General features: G+C 49.4%; 6 protein-coding genes across 6 annotated transcripts; 2 read left to right on the top strand and 4 right to left on the bottom strand.

Annotated features, from left to right (window-relative positions):
• Positions 1-1,775: 1,775 nt before the first annotated feature.
• ASPERGILLOPEPSIN2 (A4/G1 family peptidase) lies at positions 1,776-2,597 on the bottom strand (the record flags this gene model as incomplete). The annotated part of the gene is made up of 1 exon (XM_043282473.1): positions 1,776-2,597. The coding sequence occupies one exon, from the start codon at positions 2,595-2,597 to the stop codon at positions 1,776-1,778; it is 822 nt and encodes a 273-aa protein (XP_043139849.1).
• Positions 2,598-6,350: 3,753 nt separating this feature from the next.
• ACHE_70169S (alpha-galactosidase) lies at positions 6,351-8,710 on the bottom strand (the record flags this gene model as incomplete). Its single annotated transcript, XM_043282472.1, has 3 exons — positions 6,351-7,893; positions 7,951-8,557; positions 8,611-8,710. The coding sequence occupies 3 exons, from the start codon at positions 8,708-8,710 to the stop codon at positions 6,351-6,353; spliced, it is 2,250 nt and encodes a 749-aa protein (XP_043139848.1).
• A 1,081-nt stretch (positions 8,711-9,791) lies between these two features.
• On the bottom strand, positions 9,792-11,290 carry ACHE_70168S (uncharacterized protein; the record flags this gene model as incomplete). Its single annotated transcript, XM_043282471.1, has 5 exons — positions 9,792-9,931; positions 9,991-10,087; positions 10,147-10,244; positions 10,312-10,526; positions 10,587-11,290. 5 exons carry the CDS (start codon positions 11,288-11,290, stop codon positions 9,792-9,794), a joined length of 1,254 nt encoding a protein of 417 aa, XP_043139847.1.
• Positions 11,291-12,674: 1,384 nt separating this feature from the next.
• Positions 12,675-13,299, top strand: ACHE_70167A (2,4'-dihydroxyacetophenone dioxygenase family protein; the record flags this gene model as incomplete). Its single annotated transcript, XM_043282470.1, has 2 exons — positions 12,675-13,012; positions 13,068-13,299. The coding sequence occupies 2 exons, from the start codon at positions 12,675-12,677 to the stop codon at positions 13,297-13,299; spliced, it is 570 nt and encodes a 189-aa protein (XP_043139846.1).
• A 783-nt stretch (positions 13,300-14,082) lies between these two features.
• ACHE_70166S (histidinol dehydrogenase family protein) lies at positions 14,083-15,575 on the bottom strand (the record flags this gene model as incomplete). Its single annotated transcript, XM_043282469.1, has 3 exons — positions 14,083-14,340; positions 14,421-15,126; positions 15,211-15,575. 3 exons carry the CDS (start codon positions 15,573-15,575, stop codon positions 14,083-14,085), a joined length of 1,329 nt encoding a protein of 442 aa, XP_043139845.1.
• Positions 15,576-18,807: 3,232 nt separating this feature from the next.
• On the top strand, positions 18,808-19,191 carry ACHE_70165A (uncharacterized protein; the record flags this gene model as incomplete). The annotated part of the gene is made up of 1 exon (XM_043282468.1): positions 18,808-19,191. One exon carries the CDS (start codon positions 18,808-18,810, stop codon positions 19,189-19,191), a length of 384 nt encoding a protein of 127 aa, XP_043139844.1.
• Between the last annotated feature and the right edge of the window lie 1,281 nt (positions 19,192-20,472).

Here is a 20,472-nt window from a genome sequence, read left to right as displayed (position 1 = left end):
TGGGATCGTAGTGACAAATCCGGAACCTTTACCCTTCGCTGCACTCCATTCAATACCCTGGAAGTCATTCTCTTCGCTGGGAAAGGAAACCGATATGTGAGACTCGATCCATTCGGCCGGGCCATTGCTGGATTTTATACAGGCGTAATGAAGGTATTCATGGTTCTGTTGCGGGAATTCCTTCCGCTGTCTGAGTCGTGACCATTCTCTATCCCCTTCCTTGTGATAACTTATAGTTGGTCAGAACCCTTGAAACTCAGCTTGGTATGGAAGGATGACTCACCACAGTATATTCTCCTCAGCACTTGGCAGCCAGTCATGCTTATTCGGAGATTGGTCTATAAGTTTAAAGCCCGAGGACCCAGGCTTCTGCGTGAATCGAATATAACGTAGACCCGGGCCTCCCAAATCAAACCATATCTTGGGCTGGGATAGATCGATATTTGCACCACACCGTACAAGATGCTGGAGGATATGTACCAATTCATTTTTCAATGCACAGAGCAATGGAGCCTTGCCACGGTTGTCCTCGACATTCAGCGCTGGTGTGCTTAGGTTGCGAATTAGCTCCAATGCGAGGCTCTTTTTTTTCGGTAAATTGTATAATGCAGTGGGGTTTCAATGTTTGTGTGGTGTTGGTGAAAATATGCGTCATGGCCCATATCAACGGAGCGCGCTTCTCATAATACTCAGAGTCGATCTCCGCACCATTTACCAGCAGACAAGCGATCATGTCGACATTAGCCGGGAATGTCTTTTGCGGCCCTATGATCCGGCCATATACCAGTCCAGGCGTCGTTGCCGACGGCAATGGAGTGCGGTCACCTATGTCTTTTGAGTTAGGATCGGCACCGTAGTCCAGCAAGAGTTTTTGTGTGTTGGATGCTTTGAAGTTCGCGGCGTCGTCCGGCCGCGACAGTCTCGCAGTCCAATGTCCTTCAGAGGCATCAATTCCAGTAATACTTGAAGTGCTTCCAAACGTGCATGGCGTGGTGCTTGCGCTATACGTAGCAGGGAGAAAGACCAGGGTTCTTCAGGCGCTTGATCAGAGTGTGGTTTCTCAGGTATCTGTCCATCCGCTCTCTGAAGTACTCCTTCCGTTCAACGGATTTACTAAAATGAGAAGGGTCATCCTGCAATGTCTGAGGTATTTTGAGAAAATCGTTGAAAAAATTCCTCCAGTTCTTGCTCCAGGGGTGCTGGTACGGCCATATGCATATATAATTTGAGCCTCACACGCTCAGCAGCGATCTATGGAAGTCCGATGGAAACTCTGAGGAGAGAGAAAATTATCACCACTCCCGAGTTTATAGGTTTAAGCGACGAGGGCAATGCTCGTTGAAGTGGCCGAACATGTCAATATTCTCAACACTTTTGATAGACTGATTGGCCGGGCAATGGTGGGGCTGCATCACTTAGCGCGTGCTGGCGCTGATCCTCATGCTAATGCTCACAAGAACTGTCTTTGCATGCTAAATATACCAAGGGGTCCCAAGTTTTCCGAACTTGCTCTGTCCCTTGGGCCGCTCTTGCATATCTCGCCATTCCACTACATCTAATCCGTACACCATCTACACAGTCCCAAGAACAGCATTCTCGCAACGCGCGTGCACTTCCATTTATTCTAATGCCTAAAGCAGTTACAAACAAAGATAAGAACATTCATCAAGAAATCAGAATTTAATGAGTGGACAAGTTCAGAAAAATCCGGATAGCTCTTTACTCAAATTTCACTCATCCCCATATCTCTGTCTAGACAGCAACCTAGAGGCCACCTAGACATAACTGACAGTGACAGAATCACTAGACACAGAGGCCTCAGTCAGGACCTGGCCATTCTGCCGGATATCCATGATGGTAGCACCAGAGGGACCAACAGTCCTGCCGTTGCTGGTGGCCTCGGCATTAGTGAAAGTAACCGTTCCGAAATCAGCGAAGGAAACAAGCGAACCACCGGATTCAAAATCCTCGACAATCCATTCAGCATTGGTCTCACAGAGATCGCCCTGGGTGCCTCCAGTGAATCGGTGGGTGACGGACTGGCCATTGGTAAGGTTCTCGACAGTGGCTGTTCCAGTGCTCTCAGTGGAGGCCTCGACGGTGACCCTGATGGAGTCACCTTCGGAGATGGTGATGCCGCTGAAGTCATAGGCGTAGTCGGGGTACCATTCGTACCAGGCGCTGTAGGAGGCTTGGCCGCCCTGGTAGCAGAAGTCGACGCCTGTCTGGAGGATGGCGGTCTCGCAGGTGTCGCCGTCAATACCGACCCAGGCGGAGGCACAGGACTCTTCTCCCAAGCCGAAGCCACCAGCGCCACTACTTGGGGCGGAGACACTGGGGACGGTGAACTCGCCAGTGACGGTCGTGTAGCCGGAGCCAATTAGAACAGCACCGGCCCAGTTGGAGCTGTACTGAGCCTGGGTAGTGTTGGTGACCTTGAGAACCTCTTTGCTGGTACCGGGGATGAGTGGAGGGTTGCTGTGACGCTGTTTGTTGGCGCGACGAGCTTCGTGGCGAGCTTGACGCTTCTCGGTGAGAGGAGCAGCCAGAGCAGCGCTGGCAAGGAGAGAGCCTGTGAGGATGGAAGAGAACTTCATTTTGGATAGATGGGGATCTTCAAAAAGGTGAAGAGATACTGTTGACAGAGTCCGTTGAAGAGTGGAAGAATCAGATAATGCTTGAGAGTGTCCGATGCTGGATGGCAGGAGACACAGCTACACAGAGGAATTATGGCTCTATTTATACATGGCTACAACTGATTCTGGACTCGACTCAATCGGGAACTCATGACCTACAACCATCCCATTTTCCTTGCTCTTCGGAGAACGTGCAACGCTCGGGCGATGATACAATTCCCTTCTTAGTCCGACGGGGTTTAATCTCGAAGGCCGTCATTCCGGCTTTCGCAATAATTGCAAAGTCGTAAGTCGTCCAAGCACTAACCTCAAAATGGAGGATCTTGCGAGTATCAGTGAGGTGCCAGTTGCCATTTTAGAGATACTACGAAGAAGACCGAATCCAACGCCCAAAGCAGAAGACCGCGGTTCGACGATTGGGTCTGCGCCAAGAGCAACGCAGCACCGGCTTATCTATCATAGCCTAGGGTATCCCATTCTGGTCACCATGTTTCTACTCGGGCGTGCACCAGGCTTAATTAGGGCAGAGTGGGAGGTGGCAGGGACCATAGAGAAACGGCCCGGATAGCGCAGGCACAGAAAGCTTCGAACAAGCCTTGTGAGTAGATGATAAGCACTCGGAAAGTGCCTAGCGTGAGACAGATAGACTCAGGTGTGCGGCGATGGTCTTCGATTGGCCTGAAGGGGAGGAGCATCTCAGAGGCTGCCGAGGTTGGAATGTAACCTTTGGCCAGTCGACTGATTGAGACTAATGGTTAGTCTAGTCTTTTAGTCTACTACTACTACTTTTAATTGGTATTTTTCTCTCCTTGGCGGACCCTGACAAGCAAAAGAAATTATATTATATTAATTCTGCATTCAGATAATGCAGGCGATGATGAATGCACCAATCGGCGCCGGTGGACCCCGCTAACCGCCATGATTAACACCCACGCCAACGATCCTGCCAATCTCCTGCTTGATTAAAGATCCAACTACCTTCATAGTAAGTACTAAGTGAGTAAGGAACTATCTGAGACAAATAATTAGGAGGCAGCTGAAGACACGCCGAGTTCTTAAAATGGCTTTCCCTATACAGGAGCTGCTCCGGACGGGGACCTCCGATGTAGGGTCCTCAAGTTGACAGTTTTCTTGATAAGTTGACTGTCATCATTGCTCACTAGAATAACGTGATATGAAAGAAGAGACTCCGCGACTGATATGACTGTTGCATGTGTCAGGGGGCAGTAGAATCCTGCTGATTATAGTCCATGCCAGAGTCAACGCATTGAGTCAATGCATTGGAGCTACAAGGCACATCAAATGGACTGACTTACGCATTACATAACAAATAGAAAGCTATTCCCTTGACACAATCAAGTGATTTAATCTTTCAACATTTCAATACTGACAAGCTATAATGGCCCAACGGTTCAAGGGCTTGATATGAAATGACTGAATACGTTATACTATCTGGCCAATGCATAGATTAATTCACGATACAACACAACATGCAAGCATGGTCTATGTCTCAGTTTTTGCCGAGGTCAATGATGTGCGAGCTATCTCAACAATCTGCTCTGCATTAGTCTCTGACGACAATGCCTCACATTTTCATCAAACGGCGTCCGCAGTATCAGTGCCCGTAACCCCCCTGGTCACGGTCTCCCGGCTGTGCCGTTCTCCGGTTGATGACATTCAGCATACTTGCAGTGGCTTGTCGCGGAACTCCCCGCTGCTTGCCATTGACCCTGTAGAAGGCCGAGAATGAAGCAGTGATGATATCTCAATCCTTGCGTGAATTGATATAAGCAAAGGCGAAAGTACTATACTGTAGACCAAGTAGGTAGACGCGGAGTTGGCCGGGCTTGACAGAAGGGCTATTTGTTCGGTGGAGGCAGTGTTATGAGATAAGACATCGTCGATGCGTTAGTCAAGATGAGTGAGCTGCATTTTCCTTGGTCCTCGGTCTGGTGAGAATTGTGGTATGCAACCTTGGACAACGTGCTTGATTGGTGATAAACCTTGAATATCGTCAAGTAGTGGTAGAGGTGGTGGTTGTAGTCCGATGTATGTTGGATGATCATCATGATCGGCGCTGTCTGGAGCACAGATTTAGCGGCTAGGATTAGTTGATCAATAGCTTCGCTCAGTCTAAATGTTTCTTTTTGCCTTTCGTCTTTTGTTCGTCGGCTCGTTACTTCTAAATGTGTCGTTAATTTATGGTCCATTAGCTTACAAAAAGAACAAGCATTTCTGATACTGAAGCAGGCGGAAATTTTAATGTATCAATATGCGGATATGCGACGAACACCCAAACCACGCTCGCGAGGCATAAAGATGCAAAAACATACAACAGCCGGGATTCGCTGGGTGCCTCCCAGGTGAGTTGAAAATTTCAGATCAAAATTGGGCAGAAAATCGAAGTTAATAAACCCCTCCGAACCAAAATCTGCGACTCCATTGAACCATGGGAGTAACCGCACGGGACATGGGACTCGCCACTTCGATGATATCAAGACCTTTGTGGTAGAAAAGCACGTGCCGATTTCCGAAAACTATCATTATTCTTCGAGTGTGCTCTTCTATTGAATGCAGAACATGCAGGATTGAATCCTATGGGTTTCAGTGTGAGGTATGCATCGATGTTGGAGGAGGACAGCTGCCATAAAGCCAATGGCGATCTCGAATTGAACATTTGTTTTCCCGATGTGTCATTTGCACGGTTAACCATTGTTGCCTGCTTTATCGGGATCTCCTTGTACAATTCCATTGAACTCATTGTCCTGTGTTTCGTTACGTTCAAAAAGTACAACAGCTGCTATTTCTGGTCCCTTCTCATCGCATCAATCAGTATCATTCTGTTTGCTTTGGGCTATCTCGTCGTTATATTTCGCCTTGGGATCATCTATGCGGGCGTTGCAGCAGAGATAGTGGGGTGGTATGGTCTTGTGGTCGGCCAGTCGATGGTCCTTTGGTCACGCCTTCATCTCATTGTCCATGATCAATGGATAATACAAGGAACCCTTGCCATGATCATTGCTCTTGCGATTATATTTCTTATCCCTGCCACCGTCTTCGAATTCGGTGTCCATTCCAACTACAGCAATAAGTTTTATACCGGATTCAATATCGTCGAACGAATACAGCTGGTGGGAATTTCGGTGCAAGAGATCATATTGTCGGCCATATATTCCTGGGAGGCTGCCCGGTTATTGAGACTGCGACCGAGGGACCATTATCATGGCATTTTGGTCCAGCTTCTGGTTATCAACCTGGCGATGGTTTGCATGGACGCAGCCATCATTGGATCTCAGTACGCTGGCTACTTTATAATCCACGTCACACTTAAAGCAATGGTCTACAGCGTCAAGCTGAAAATGGAATACACTATCCTGGGAAGGTTGGTTCATATGTCTTCGACATAATGGCTAGCTGCGCGCCGATAGGACGATCCAAATCCGATGAATCCGGCACTCTACGGACATTTTTCGTGTGGGGTGGCAATATCACAATATCACAATATCACAACTGGCGAAGTGCGACGAATGGAATGTTGGACTGACGATATATCCCGAATTTTCAACCTCGTTACCGAACTGTACATTCAGCGCGAACAGCGACTCAATTTTGTTCCATCCTTTTCATTTTAGTTGTATTTGACTCCGTGGATACCACTATATACACTTATGTACTGTGAGTCAGAGTATGAGGTTGGGAAGGCGTGAGTCGCCATTAGACACGCTCCAGCATCACTACCCGACTTTCATAATCGCCCTCAAACACAAACTGCAAACCCATGTTCATCAGCGTCTGCCCCGTGTACACACTCCCCCCATCCACGCGGTACTCCGCCTTCGCATCCAGTCCCTCCAGCCGCACCCACGGTGACGAGTTATCAATGTTAGCACGCATTTGGAACGCGAAGAGCACGGCCCGTGTCCCATCGCCCGAGATGAACAACACAGCCGGCCAGTTAGATTCCTCCGGCAGCGCGAGGCGCCACATGTCGCCCTCCAACACGATTGGATTGACCTTCTCGGCCAGTTGGATTAAACCAGGCAGCACGGTCTTCTCGTCCTCGTGTAGTTCGTCTGGGTTGAGTTCGAGTCCGAACGACCCGCCCATCATGGCGACGTGGCCGCGGAACGAGACGGGCACACTGCGCAGGGACTGCTGGTTGGGAACGGCCGAGATATGCGCGCCCATCGCGCTGGGTGGGTAGGCCAGCGACGTCCCCATTTGGATAGCCACTCGCTCCGCTCCGTCTGTATCATCTGATGTCCAGATCTGCGGGAAATACTGCAGAACACCCGGGTCGAACCGGCCGCCGCCACTCGCACATCCCTCCCACAGCACATCTGGGAACCGGCTCGTCAGCGTCTCGAAGACGTGGTACAGGCCCAGCATGTAGGCGTGGTCGGTACTGGGAGATGGCGCTTCGTGCATGCCCCGATTGTGGTCCCACTTGACATACGAGATGTCCGCGCTCTTCAGCAGACGAGTCATGCTGTCGATGATAAACTCCTGCACCTCGGGCAGGGCCACATTCAGGACCAGCTGGTTGCGGTGCAGAGTGCGCGGGTAGTCTCCCGCATGCAATGCCCAGTCGGGGTGCTTATGGTACAGCGTCGAGTTGGGATTGACCATCTCAGGCTCCACCCAGATCCCAAAGCGCAGCGGTGTTGAGGTGTTCGCTGCCTTGAGCGCCGTGACGTTGTTGACCAGTGGCCCGAGACCGTCGGGGAATTTGGCCCGGTTCACCTGCCAGTCACCCAGACCGGCCGTGTCGTCATTGCGCGGGTACTCATTTCCGAACCAGCCGTCGTCCATGGCGAAAAGCTTGATGCCGAGCGCGGCGGACTCCTCGGCGAGCTTGTAGACATTGCTGGCGTTGATGCTGGCGCCGAGTCCCTCCCAGCTGTTCAGGAGGGCTGGACGGTCACTCGTCGCGAACTTGCTCTTGATCAGGTGCTTCCGGTACAGTCTGTGCAGGGACCGCGACATGCCACCGATGCCGGTGGCGGAATACACGGACACGCATTCGGGAGAGGTCAGGGTCTCGCCTGGCCGGAGGGTCCATGACAACTGAGACGGATTCAAGCCCAGCAACGCGCGCGTGAAGCCCTGCGATCCTTTCTCGACGTCGACGGAAAAAGAGCCGGTGTAAATGAGAGAGAAGCCCCATGCTTCGCCTTGCGACTCGGTGGTGCTCGGGTGCACCAGGGACAAGAAGGGATTGTGCAGGTGGGAGGAGAAGCCTGTGCTGCTCCCGAAACTGTTTCTCTATTAGTTAATTATGCTTTAACTGTGAAGCCGAGAGTGGAAAACGTACCCCTGCAGCCCATACTCAACCTTGCGTCTCTCACGATGTGCCTCGCGCGCCCAGTCACCGCGCAGGTAGATCATCTCCAATTCTTCGTAAGGAAGATCCACACTCAGACTTGATAAGGCCTCTATGGTGATGTTCTCCTCGCCGTGGTTGGTGATGTTAACGCTGCGCACGATGGCGTCGTATTTGGGAAAGATGGAGTAGGACAGATCCGCCCCGACAGAGCTATAATTGTCATGCAAGTGCACCACCAGCGTCGTCACATCTTCCTCACTTCCAAACGTCGCGGGCAGGCCAGGCAGTCCAGGCTTCCCCTGTACGATCGTGTGTGACTGATACTGCAGGTCCGAGATGGTGTAGCCCGCCGATTGGCGGATTCGCACAGCGGGGATGCGGAAGTCGCCCCGTCCCTGGTCGGGGAACTCGCGACGGATGCGTCCGGGCCTGCCGACCCAACCGTTCACGATCGGCTCTGCAGCTGCGGGGATGGCGCCCGTCACACTGCCACCGAAGTGGTCCGAGATGAGGTCTCCCGTGACGGGGTCGATGTGGAAGATGTAGGAGACGTTGTCTCCGTTGAGGGCGAAGGATGTGCCATTGGCCACGACCGCTTGGCCCATTAGTCACTAGTCATGGAAGTTCCTCTAATGAATGCGGACATACCATTTCCATTGGCAGACTCTGCCACCGCGACTTGCGACTGCGTCGCGAGACTAAGCACACTGGCAGCAGCAACAGCCTCCCTGTGTGAGAACCAGCGCATGGTGGTGGATGAGAGGGGATGATGGGTAGGAGAGGACTAGGAAACCCCAGAAATTGACGCACCTTTATATGTACGGGAAAGGGAAGCCAGCGGAATAGAGCGCAAAGGATTAGCACGAGAATTCCCCATTGATCGAATTGTTTGTGGAGATAGAACCGGTCCCGGGACTCCATAGGAACGGACGGAGCATTCCCCGCATCCGCAAATTGGACACGGACCTTATAGCATGTCACTTACCGCTGCCGGCATCCCGGGGGGCTGCAGCAATTTGTCCGGTGTACAATTAAGGTGCGTTGATTCAATAACGTTTGCTGTTGCAAGGTAAAACGTCGGAGAAATATAGAGCTAGAATCCACTCCTTCGTGAAAGTTACCCCATAATATAGCTTCGTCTGCGCCAAGGACCAGCAAGACTGAGAATGATTCATATTGCAAGTGGCAGGAAGGTGTTGATACGGTCACCCCTCCACTGCCTACCCAGATGGGATATCAACATGTATACACACGGTACTATGCTGTTACGGCATGCCGACTGTCACGGAGCATGGATGTTTGCTACTTGTATCGGGTCGGGTTAGGGGCATGAACCACTTTGAAATAGCGGCGGAGCTGTTGCCGAACCCGCTGTCCCGCCTGCGGTCGAATAGCCGTGATTGGTGGATTATCTATCTTGAGTCCCTACAGAGAACATGTATGTATGAGATGTGCATGCACCCTCCCACTATGTCCCCAGGGGAATACGTCTGAAGATGCAAAAACATACAAACACAATCTGCAGTTCAAGCAATTATCAAGAGAATGAAGTCGTTTCGATCATCCTGTTCTCCAACTTTCATTTCTTGAGGTTCGAAACAGGTACGAAGCTCATACTGAGATGAATCGGAGATTATAAGTTACATTATCCTATTATATAAGTATGTATCTACCATCTTCTGGCAGTTTTAGTATTCTACATAGCCCTACCACGGAAACGCAAGACATAGAAGCGACTACTCGGATAACCTATCTCTACTTCTTCGATCCAGGACAGGCATATCTGAGAGAAGGACGCCCCTGTCGAACGAGTGAAACAGCCATAAGTTTTAAAAGTCTCGCCGCCAACCCCATTGCCGGTATAAATCATTGGCCCTGTATTTTGCCGCCCAGCCAAGATCCTCTTCGATGCTCTCCAGCAGCAAGGCAACTGCATTTCTCTCGTCTGTGTTGCTGAAGCAACACCCGGCTGTAGGATAAGACGTTTAGTGGCTGGATGGTGCAGAAAAAGAGCAGAAATGGACGTACCATAATGCAGTGGCTGAACAGAATTAACACGGCAGCTCCCTTCTGGCTTGCTTTGTGCAATGCCGCATATTTGCCTTGCATGGTATTGCAGCTTTCCCTATGAACCTGTCAATTAAAAAAAAAAAAAAAACCATGAATTCCTATTTAAAAACATACCTCTATATTCCTGAATGCCGCCACACAATCCAGAGTCTGGGAGGGATCAATGCTCAGCAGCAAAATCCGCGTAAGGTGGAACATTTGCCACGACGATGCTGGAAAACTGGTCAGATACCGCCTCTTAACAAGAACCCAAGGCTAGACACAAGGCAGAATGCCTACCACAAACACCTCTGGTGAACCAAATAGTAGTGAACAATTGGCCATCCTCCTTATACAAAACTGGATCCATAAAGCCCTTTGCTGTCACTGAACGCTCCCAGTGGTTGAGTAAGTCCCATAAGCTCTTCCATTCATCCACTGCCCTCAATTTCCTCGGCTTGTCAGCTTCCCAGTGGGCTATAGCATTTGCAACTTTTGCAAGGATCGTGAGAATTCTACAGTGGAATTAGTACCATTATCGCTCATACGATGTGGATGTTCAGCAAACAACTTACTGGTTATTCATCAAGTCCTCACATCCTTCCTGTCCAATTCTGACCAAGTCCACAGCCCACAAGTCGGGATCAAGCCTCAGCCTGGACTTATTTATAATAGAGCAGACCACTTCTTGCCGTGCAATAGACCAAAACCCAGCTTGCTCAATACCCCCTGATGATCCATTCACACTACGTACTTGGCTAAAAGAGAAGACTCCGTCAAGGTGTTTCTGCCAGTCCCGCCCTGTGGCGTCCAACATTTCATAACATGAACAAATTACAGTAGCCGCAAACCCAAAGCCGGCAAATGGCTGCTCAGATTCTTGAAGGCGATCGATGAGAAGCGATATGGCCGTGTTGTAGTTCTTGCGTGCAATGAGCATCCCATCAAAAAGTCTCCCAGTCAAGTACTGCTGCTTCGCCGCACATGCAATAATTGCCGCCTTCAGTAACGGATCATGCATGGCTAGGCGGCAAATCTTCCTGGAAAATGTTTGTGAGAGATCGGAGAGATCCATCCACTGCCCAACTTCAGCGCTGAATAGGCGGAGGAACCTTGCGTCTTCTGATGTTAGAGGCTTTGGCGACATGCCCAGAAGCTGCAATGATTGGGATGGCAGGGCCGGTGGCCACTCTGAGAATCCAGGGGAAAGTGGCGACAGGGATGGTGAGACTGCATCTGCTCCGCTACCACTGTTCTGCCCCGCACTCTGGCATCTCATTGAGAGGAGAGCTCTGGCACCAGCATTCGCACTTGTGCCGGCCTCCGTCGGGTGCCCTAAATGGCTGTAAACATTTCCGTGTTGGCATGTCTGCTTGTCAGGTGTAGAATGACAAAAGGCCCTGCAATTGATCTGCTCGCTCCGGTCTGGATTGCTCTCATACCGCGGCCCATGGCTGTCATGAGGCATGAGGTCATTCTGTAGAGTCAATGGACTTGATTCTGTATTTGATACATGTGTGTCCGAATCAATAATGTCTAACCCCAGATCATTTGGTTGCCATTGTGGTGGTCGCACGGAGTCGACTGAAAGAATTGCAAGATCTGTGCCATTTCCAAGCGGATCATTGTAACATGTTGAGTTGTGTGAGAAGCGGGCAATCTTACCATTCTTAACTCTGTCGGTCTGGTCCTGAGAAGCTTGATATTCAGCGACTATCACATTTGTCTCATCAACAAACTTGTCTGATGTCATCCGTCAGCACTATTAATTTACCCCGATGAGTAGTGTATAACATGCTGCCAGGGGTTGGGTCTTACAATCAGGGGCTATGGGTAGTCATACATGATCTTCCTTGAACTCTCCTAAACTACTGGCATTGGAGCGATATGTCTTTGATGGATGCGGCCAATGTCGAAAGCACAGTGGTTCAGCCGGAATACATTTGACACCGACCTTTTCGCAGTTGTAGCATGTAGGCCGTCTTTCATCACACTTCACTTTGCGCGAGCGGCAGGTGATGCTGTATGCAATCTTAGCATATCCCTAATTATATCAGATCGGAAGCGACCTACCACCCTGTGACTTGTCAGCACAACTTCTTCCAATCACGTGGGTGTTGACATAGTAGGTGCAGCAATTTACCAGTCCAGGTTCGCATTTGTCGGGATAACTACCAGTTGCAAGGAGGCTGAAGAGGGTGAGGCGAGCCAAAAAAAAAGACAGTACGATAGAGAGACTTACTGAATCTCTCTGGGGTAACTCAACGAGACCCTCCGAGGCGGCACGGTGGGTCCCCTGACGCAACTCCCAAACTCGGTGAACTTGCCGACTGCCCGTCGGGCTGATTACCTTTTCCAACTCGCTGTCGCGATAACTGCAGAGAAGCCGCAGGGCCAGGAGTCTACCAATAAAGGAAAGGGCATTTCGCATGACACTGCCCCGTGATCTACTAGAAATTATAAAGTAAATATCCCGAGAGCATCTCTTGGTTGATTATTGACGAATTCAGAGGGATGCTCGACGGCTCCCGGAGAGCCACCGGCAGAGCACAAGATATAAGAATCTCCTCAATGTCTCTAGCCTTCGTCTATCGAGAAAGGACCCAGCGTACAATATCTATTATCGTATCCTAGCAAACAAATTCCTCCTCGTCTGTTGAACCATGTCCCCTCTAAACCACAACGACCTACCTACACGTCCGGCGCCAGCGAAAAGCGGGGCTATTCTCGACAATAAGGAATCCAAATTGACTCAGCTCGAGAAATCCGAACTGGCCCTTGCAGACAAGTATAGCTCGCCAGACGTCTACATCAGTGGAGAAGCAGACACCTGCTGGCACCCCTGGACGGCCAATCTGGAGCTGAAACCACTACGATTCGAAACCAGAACGGGTACATTTGTCGTCGTCTTGCGCAGCCTGGAAGATACCTGGTTAGGCAAGCACAGGCATCGAGGTACTGTGACTGCAGTGACGCTCAATGGGGAATGGAACTACAAAGAGTATGCTTTTGAAAGTATAATGCTGTCCAGCGAATGTCTCACTAATTTGGAACAGATATGATTGGATTGCCAAACCTGGGGACTACGTGGTGGAAAATCCGGGCACAATTCATACGTTGCATATGAACAAAGGGGCAGAGGTGCTATTTACTGTCTCAGGTAGTCTGGAATTCTTCCACGACGACGACAGTCTGAAAAACACAATGGATGTCTTCAGCTATGCCCATATGTATTACGAGCATTGTAAGGCGCAAGGATTGAAACCAAATGATGGGCTTTGGTACTAGCGAGGGAGCTTTCATACCAATTGCGCGATAGTATGGGTGGAGTCGTGGCTGCTTTGTCCTGACAGTCTCCAACTACTGAAAAGGAGCCTTCTCATGTATTGGAAGGTTCGATCAGTTGGTAATATCAGTGTAAAATGGTTATATCATGGGAATCTATGTATTCTAGTGATGAATGAAAGGGCATCTTGTGTGCTAGTGGCAATATGTACCTCTCATGCTCAAATGCCCAATGAGACTTGCCTTTATGCTGCAATATGGGTCATGTAGACTCATTCAAAAAAACACTGTGGGAGATAGAAGCAAGGAAATTTATAGTATGTTATAATGATTGTTGAGTCTAGATGGAATTGTGTAGAAACACGGTCAATGAATCACGCTGTTAAGCACGGCTACAGGATACTAGTCAACCGCACCTGTTCCTCCTATACCGTATAGCTGTGGCTGGCTAGAGTGTTGAGGAAGCCAGGGTTTAGTCCTTAGATATGAGATACAGTCCTCTCCTCCATATGTCACCGCATAGAATTCTCTTAGTTTTTCACCTGAGCAATTCATGCGCAAACCCAGAACTGCATAATACACGCTGATTCCACCCGTCAGGTGAGCTTCAAACATATCCAATTGTCCTGGTTACATCGTAAAAATCTCTGGATAGGACTAGATTGCACTATTCAAATATATCAAGACCTTGAATAGTATGTGCGAATTGATATCATATATACAGCTCTATCTCAGCAAATGTTGAATCTCCTGTTACAGCCCTTGAAATGTATCAGTATCCATTCTTCACATGCGTGCCTTCGTCTTCTGAATCCACTCAAAATTGTCACTCGTGTATTGAGCTGCCCGTAGGTCGCCAGATCGTGCATGCGCCTCGAAGTTCTCAGCACGTGCGGCACGTCCACAGAGCCGGCCTAGGTCCCCACTTGCTTTCTCTGAGGTGACTTCTTGATAGGTGCAGGTTTTCAGGTACTTGCCCACCCACAGACCACCGGTATATCTAGCGGTGGATCGAGTGGGAAGCACATGATTCGTGCCAATGACCTAGATTGGACGTTGTCAGCTTCTGATTTTACATCCTGAATTCTGTCCAATCTGAAGGCGGTTTCAGTCCCAGAGCTTACCTTATCACCATAGGAGACGCAGGTCCTTTCGCCCAAGAACAGCGTTCCATAGTTGGTCATCCGTACCAGAGCATCCCGTGGATTTCTGGTGAACACCTGTACATGCTCGCTCGCATAATGGTTCGCCAATTGCCACAGATCATCCATGGAATCAACAACAATGACTTCTCCAAACGCTTCCCACGACGTTTTCGCGACCCCAGCTGTTGAAAGATCTGAAAATCCAAGAAGCTGATTCACAGCTTCAATCGCCTTCCACCCCACATCAGGGCTAGTGGTGATTAACACAGCCGGAGTATCTGGGCCATGCTCCGCCTGCGAGACCAGATCTGTAGCAATGGTGAAGGGGTCGGCAGTTTCATCAGCCAAGACAAGGATTTCCGTAGGGCCGGCAAAAAGGTCGATACCAATCTCCCCAAAGAGCTGCCTCTTCCCCTCGGCCACAAAGGCATTTCCTGGTCCTGCGATGAAATCAACTTTTTGGATGCTCTCAGTGCCTACGGCCATGGCAGCCACAGCTTGAACGCCCCCCAAGAGGAAGATCTCATCCACTCCTGCCAGATGCATTGCCGCAACGGTGCTGTTCGGAATCTGGCCATTGACGGGGGGTGTGCAACCGATGACGTGCTTGACACCAGCAACCTTCGCTGTGAGAATGGTCATATGCGCGGATGCAAGCAGCGGATAGCGTCCTCCAGGAATGTATCTGCGTATGGAAACAACCGTCAACTATTTGTACAAATCACAAAGGGAACGCATTTGCGTGCTGGAAACGAAGCCCCGAACTTACGCGCCGACGTTATCAATTGGGACATTCTTCTGTCCCAGATGCACTCCCGGTTTGATTTCAACTTCGAAATCTTTTAGCGAAGCCTTTTGTGCTTCTGCAAACAGACGTACATTCTGTTGAACCTCCTTTATATCGTCGAGAGTTTGCTTGGAGCAATTGGCGATGGCAGCATCAATGTCACTCTGGGACAGTTTGAAACTCTGGGGCGACCATTTGTCAAATTTCTCGGAGTACTTCGTCACAGCCTTATCGCCATCCTTGCGAATGGTCTCAATCACCTCTCGTACAATCCCGGGAACGTCGACAGAAGGCGTTGCTCCTTTTTCTGAAAGCACCGCTCTTGCTTTAAGGTATTGTCGGCCCATACTTGCTTTGTTCAGTCTTGTTTGATGAATGATTTCTCTTGTCTAGTTCAGTTTTCCAAGGTCTTTCCAACAGTGCATTGGTTATTGCTTGTTCCCTTGCTGGCATTTATAGAGCATCACAGGAGGCTTTTTTGCGACAGCAATGTTTGTTCCACAATTTATACACTCTCGGACTTCTGTCCGATGCTCGCCTGTACAGGTCGAAGTGGGGCTTTACATCCCAGGACACTCTGCCTAAAAAAAAAAAAGTTTGAATAGCAATTGAACCGAGCAGTGGGATCCACCACCTTCGGTTCGTATGCCTTTTGAATATATGCCTTCAACTGTCTAACCCTGTGTCAAATCCCTGGTATTCAATTGATCCATAGACTTGATTTGGCTTTCTCCAAAAAGGAGGAAAAAAAAAAAAAAAAGCTAAGAGCAGGAATCATTAAATTCAGAAGGAAAATTCCTGCGGTTACTGGGACGCGAAGTTCAGATGCAGAAGGGGGACTTTTCAACGGCCATCTCTTCTATTTACCAAGGACTACTATTATTAGCTCGATCTATCGTGGTTATTTGGGCATTGTTTACAGGTACTACTCACGTATGGAGAGTTTTATTGGTCCTGTCCGCAAACCGCACGACGATATCATCAAGAATAGCCAGATCTGATGAAGCCACCAATTCAGTACCGAAGTGAGTTATGATGGATTGAGTGGAAGCTGTTCACCACTAGAGAAAAGAGCAGGGTCCATAGGAAAGGATATGGGTAACAGGCCGAGGAGATGCGTCGATCAAGTGTCGGTTTAATTGCCTTGAGCTGGAAAGTGGAATTTCCCACTTTCGGCTAACTGGCCGTCATTCGGACCACCCCACTATTCGAATAGTTATATAATGTATTCAGGTCAGTAACTTGTCAGTCCAAGATAGCACGGCCAGAATTGATGATTATCGCATCGCAGGCTCAATCCAGGTTGAGATGAAGTCATGTAGTAGTCAAATTCATTACTGGCTGTACCGACAGGGAATGACAATTTAGTGATACCGGTTTGGTTGCCTTTCAGTTTCGGCTGGGTTACTGTCTCGGAAACATAGTTCCGGGACTACCGACGCTGCCCGAGATAGCCTTAATGCATGATATCTGGGCTAGACCCCACAGAAACCCCTGGGTGTGACGGTTCAACGCTTGAACACCGCTTGCTGGCTGATATTAACAAACGCCGCCATCCAAGCAAACAAAGAAAGCACTTAGCGCGGCCGCACAAGCCATGGATAAAACCCCTTTGCGCCCTCTAGATAGACTTTCCTTCTTTTCTTTCCTCAGATTCGATATTCTCGTCGATGGCTACAATAGTCTAGATAAGGATTCAGTTCGTTATTATCTACTATTCCGAGCCCGTGGCAAACAGTCCACATCTCCAGAGGCCCCATACTGACTGTAGTTAGGGCTAAGTCAATAATTGAGATCCCTGGCGTTCTTTTTGGTCGAGTGGAGACTCCTAGCTCATTGTTGATGTAGAGGCCTGTTTTATCTATCAGATCCTCCAATGGCCCAGCGTTCACTTGGGCTCTTGCAAGAGGGTTCCATAGCGGGCTGTGGGCATTGAAGTCTCCAATGAGTAGGCATCTTCCCTCAACAATCTGGTCCCAATGCATATCTTCCAAAGCTCTCCTCTGTCTCTCACTGCCCCCATGCCAGCAATGGCCCATTCCCAGCCAGTTGTCATAGCAGTTGATTATTTGGGTGATTCATACTTTCTCTTGGGCCCGATTCAGCTCCCATACATCCATCACCATGAAGTATGGATGATCAAGGAGATCTGTCCGGGCTTCCATTATTATCTTATCCACCAGATCCCGTTGGATCGCTACCGCCACTCGCTGGTCCCGAGACTCCCGAAGAGATGTCGCTTCTGGCCAATATATCTGGTATCCTCCATGTCGGAACTCCATATCAATGTAGGGTTCCTGTAGGCATGCTGTTCCCACCCCTAGCTCCAGCGCTGCCTCCAACACCGCAATAGTGACTGCGTAAGTCTTGCGGCAATTATGTTCCAGTAGTCGCATTAATGGGCCATTGACTGCCCTGGAGTGTTGGTGCCCCTCATCACAGTGTCCTCTTGGGAGCTTGTCAGGCCATATCCTATATTCCGCTGTGTCTGGGGCTGTTAGGAGCTGAGCTGCTCCGTGGCCGTGATCTGTATCAGTCCCGGTTAACCACAGTGAGCCATGGTGACCCGTATTTATTCCTGTAGACAAGGAAAGTCAGGTAGTTCAGTTTTTCCAGGCCATTTGCACGTTTTGTGACAAATATCAGGCTGAAAGGCATGCAGAAACTGCCTGGTAAGTTTATTTGGAAGATTTGAAAGAGCCGAAGGTCGGGTCTCAAGTCTGCGCATCTGTAATTTGGTGTGGCATGATCCTGGGTCGTTTTGGCCTTGAGATTCCATCTCATTCTCCCAATCATTCTGTGCTTGTGATAGGACGTGCAATATTATCGTTTCTCGGGGAAGGGGGAGAGGGATAAAGAAAGAGGGATGAAGAAAGCAAGAAAAAAGGGAGCTTGGTGTCTGGCAAAAACACTTGCAAGAGCGCCAGAGACAAGGCTATATAAACATGGACCGGGAAACACATTGGCGCTGAGAATAGGTAGGCGCCTTTACTCCACTCTTACTTTCCATTTTCTCCTAGTTTGACGCTGGCCCGCGCTGTACAGTGTACACTGCATTTTGCGGAGAGCTAGAAGATGTAGATGTAATATAGAACCAATACAAGTACTCAAAAACACCGACGAATTATGCATAGAATATGCAGCCACGAGTTTACTCGTGTTTGCATCGTTTGTCCCTCATTTTGGGTTCCCAAAACCCAACTTTGGGGCTCCAGTGCTGGGTTTGGGTTTTTTGGGTTTTGGCGATGTCTAAGAGATGGTTGCATTTGCCTAGACCAGCAATCCTACGCACGTCAGTTCCCTTCTGCATTTCTCTCCCACCAAACCCAAGAGGCTCAATCAACTGTTTAACAGCAGCGGAAACCCAAGCCCCCTGCACAGGGGCTACCTGTATTTAGATGATAGATGGTAGTGTAGCTAGAGGACAGGTAGTCCCGATGAAACAACTCCTCAGTGGCGAACCCCCCCCTACCTTCTGAGCGAGTTCCCGCACTGCGGAAAACTCGAATCTTATATTTAACTTCACGCGGAATCGATTGATACTACTTTCAACGTTGTTCTCCCCAGTTGTCGCTGGCAATGGGGGGTGCAAAGAAGAAAGGGGTGGTCGGAGCCGCGTCTCCGTGGCCTGACCACTCATACAACCATAAGGACCACGACCAATGCGCCCATGCAGCTGCCATCCTCACAGAAACGGCAGAGCTGAAGCAAATAGCTGACCGGACCCAGGGACTGCCTCCCAGGGACCTATTCATCCGGTTCATGAGTTCAGTCGAAGACCTCGCAGCAAAGGTGCGCGACCGCCAAAGCAACAACGGCAGCGAAGACCACAACGGCCAGAAAGAGGCGCTCCAACAGATCCAAAATATGTTAAACAAGCAGACAGAGGAGATAAAAACTCTACAGCACTCAACACAGGCCCCCAAAGTGATCCACAGCCCCCCATCATACACTCCTTCTTGATGAGGATCGATCGGATAAATAGTTGGCCCGAGTAGCGAGGTCAGGAGATTCTTATAGTCAACGTGTGCACACATATTGTAGATTAAGCACTCAATCAGCTACATACGCGCATACACGTTCGATAGACAATATAGCTCTACCTTCCGCTGGTCCTCTCCATATAGACCTCGTTAGTCCGGAATAAATCGACTCCCGATTGCCCTCTGAGCTACGATCCGAGAGACCCCGTTTCATTGGTTATGAGCCCGGGCCTGCCCAAGATATTTGGATATATCGACGCCTAACCAGCGTGTGGCACCCCGGGGGTTCTATAGTCGCTTAACATCTTCTATAGACCGATCGATACGATTCCGACTACGGGCCTCACCCTCGATTAGTTCCCTACACGATTATTGGCCAGTAATCTGCTCAGCGGAGCCTATTGGGTTGTGAGAACGTCATAATGGTAGGGACTAGCAGTGAGAGCAAAATGCCATCAAAGGAGCCGTTAGAGGATCCTGGCATAAAGATCTACTCCTTCAATATCGAGAAGCTGAACGAGGAAAACGCTCGATACTGGTTCTATGCAATGGAGAGTCAGTTAAAGGTCCAATTTGCATGGCAGGCGATTGATTACTACTACGAAGTAGGAAAGGAGACATATAACCAAATACGGAAAGACAATTTGAAATGGACGAAGGTAGATATGAAGGCGGACATGATTATTCAACAAGGCCTTACTCCCACCATTGTCCTGGAGATCAAGGACCTGCCAAATGCCGGCGCGAAATGGGACTACCTGAAAGAGGCATACCTGAAATCATCAAACGCGATGAAGGCCATGCAGTTGATGAAGATGGCCAATTGGTATCAAGGTTCCAATGTGAATGCCAAAGACGCCTACCGCGAAATCGAACAACTAGGACGCGAATTAATTGACATGAACGGCAGCAAAAAGATCGATATTGATGAATTGGTTGTGATTTGGTATCTCCGTGGCCTGCGGGAAGAGTATGCAATGCTCAAAGGGACTGTGATGAGCTCAGATGTTAACCTGAACAAGAGCTATGTGCTCAAACGAGCAATAGATTTTGACCAGTTACGAGGCGGACCAACTGAGAAGGCATCAAGGATTCAAAAGAAAGGCACAAAGTGCTTTGCTTGCGGGAAAACTGGACATCGAGCAAGGAATTGTCTGAGCAAAAGTGATGATCATGATGCTAGCGCTGATGAAAGCAAGCGCCAAGGTGGCCGAGATGGCCGGAACAAGAAGCCCAATCGATTCTCCAAGCAGAAAGGGAA

Source organism: Aspergillus chevalieri, chromosome 7 (assembly GCF_016861735.1).
Source record: "Aspergillus chevalieri M1 DNA, chromosome 7, nearly complete sequence".
NCBI classification, from domain to species: Eukaryota; Fungi; Ascomycota; class Eurotiomycetes; order Eurotiales; family Aspergillaceae; genus Aspergillus; species Aspergillus chevalieri.
The sequence above is the reverse complement of the archived record's forward strand: the minus strand, read 5'-3'. Positions and strand labels throughout refer to the sequence as shown.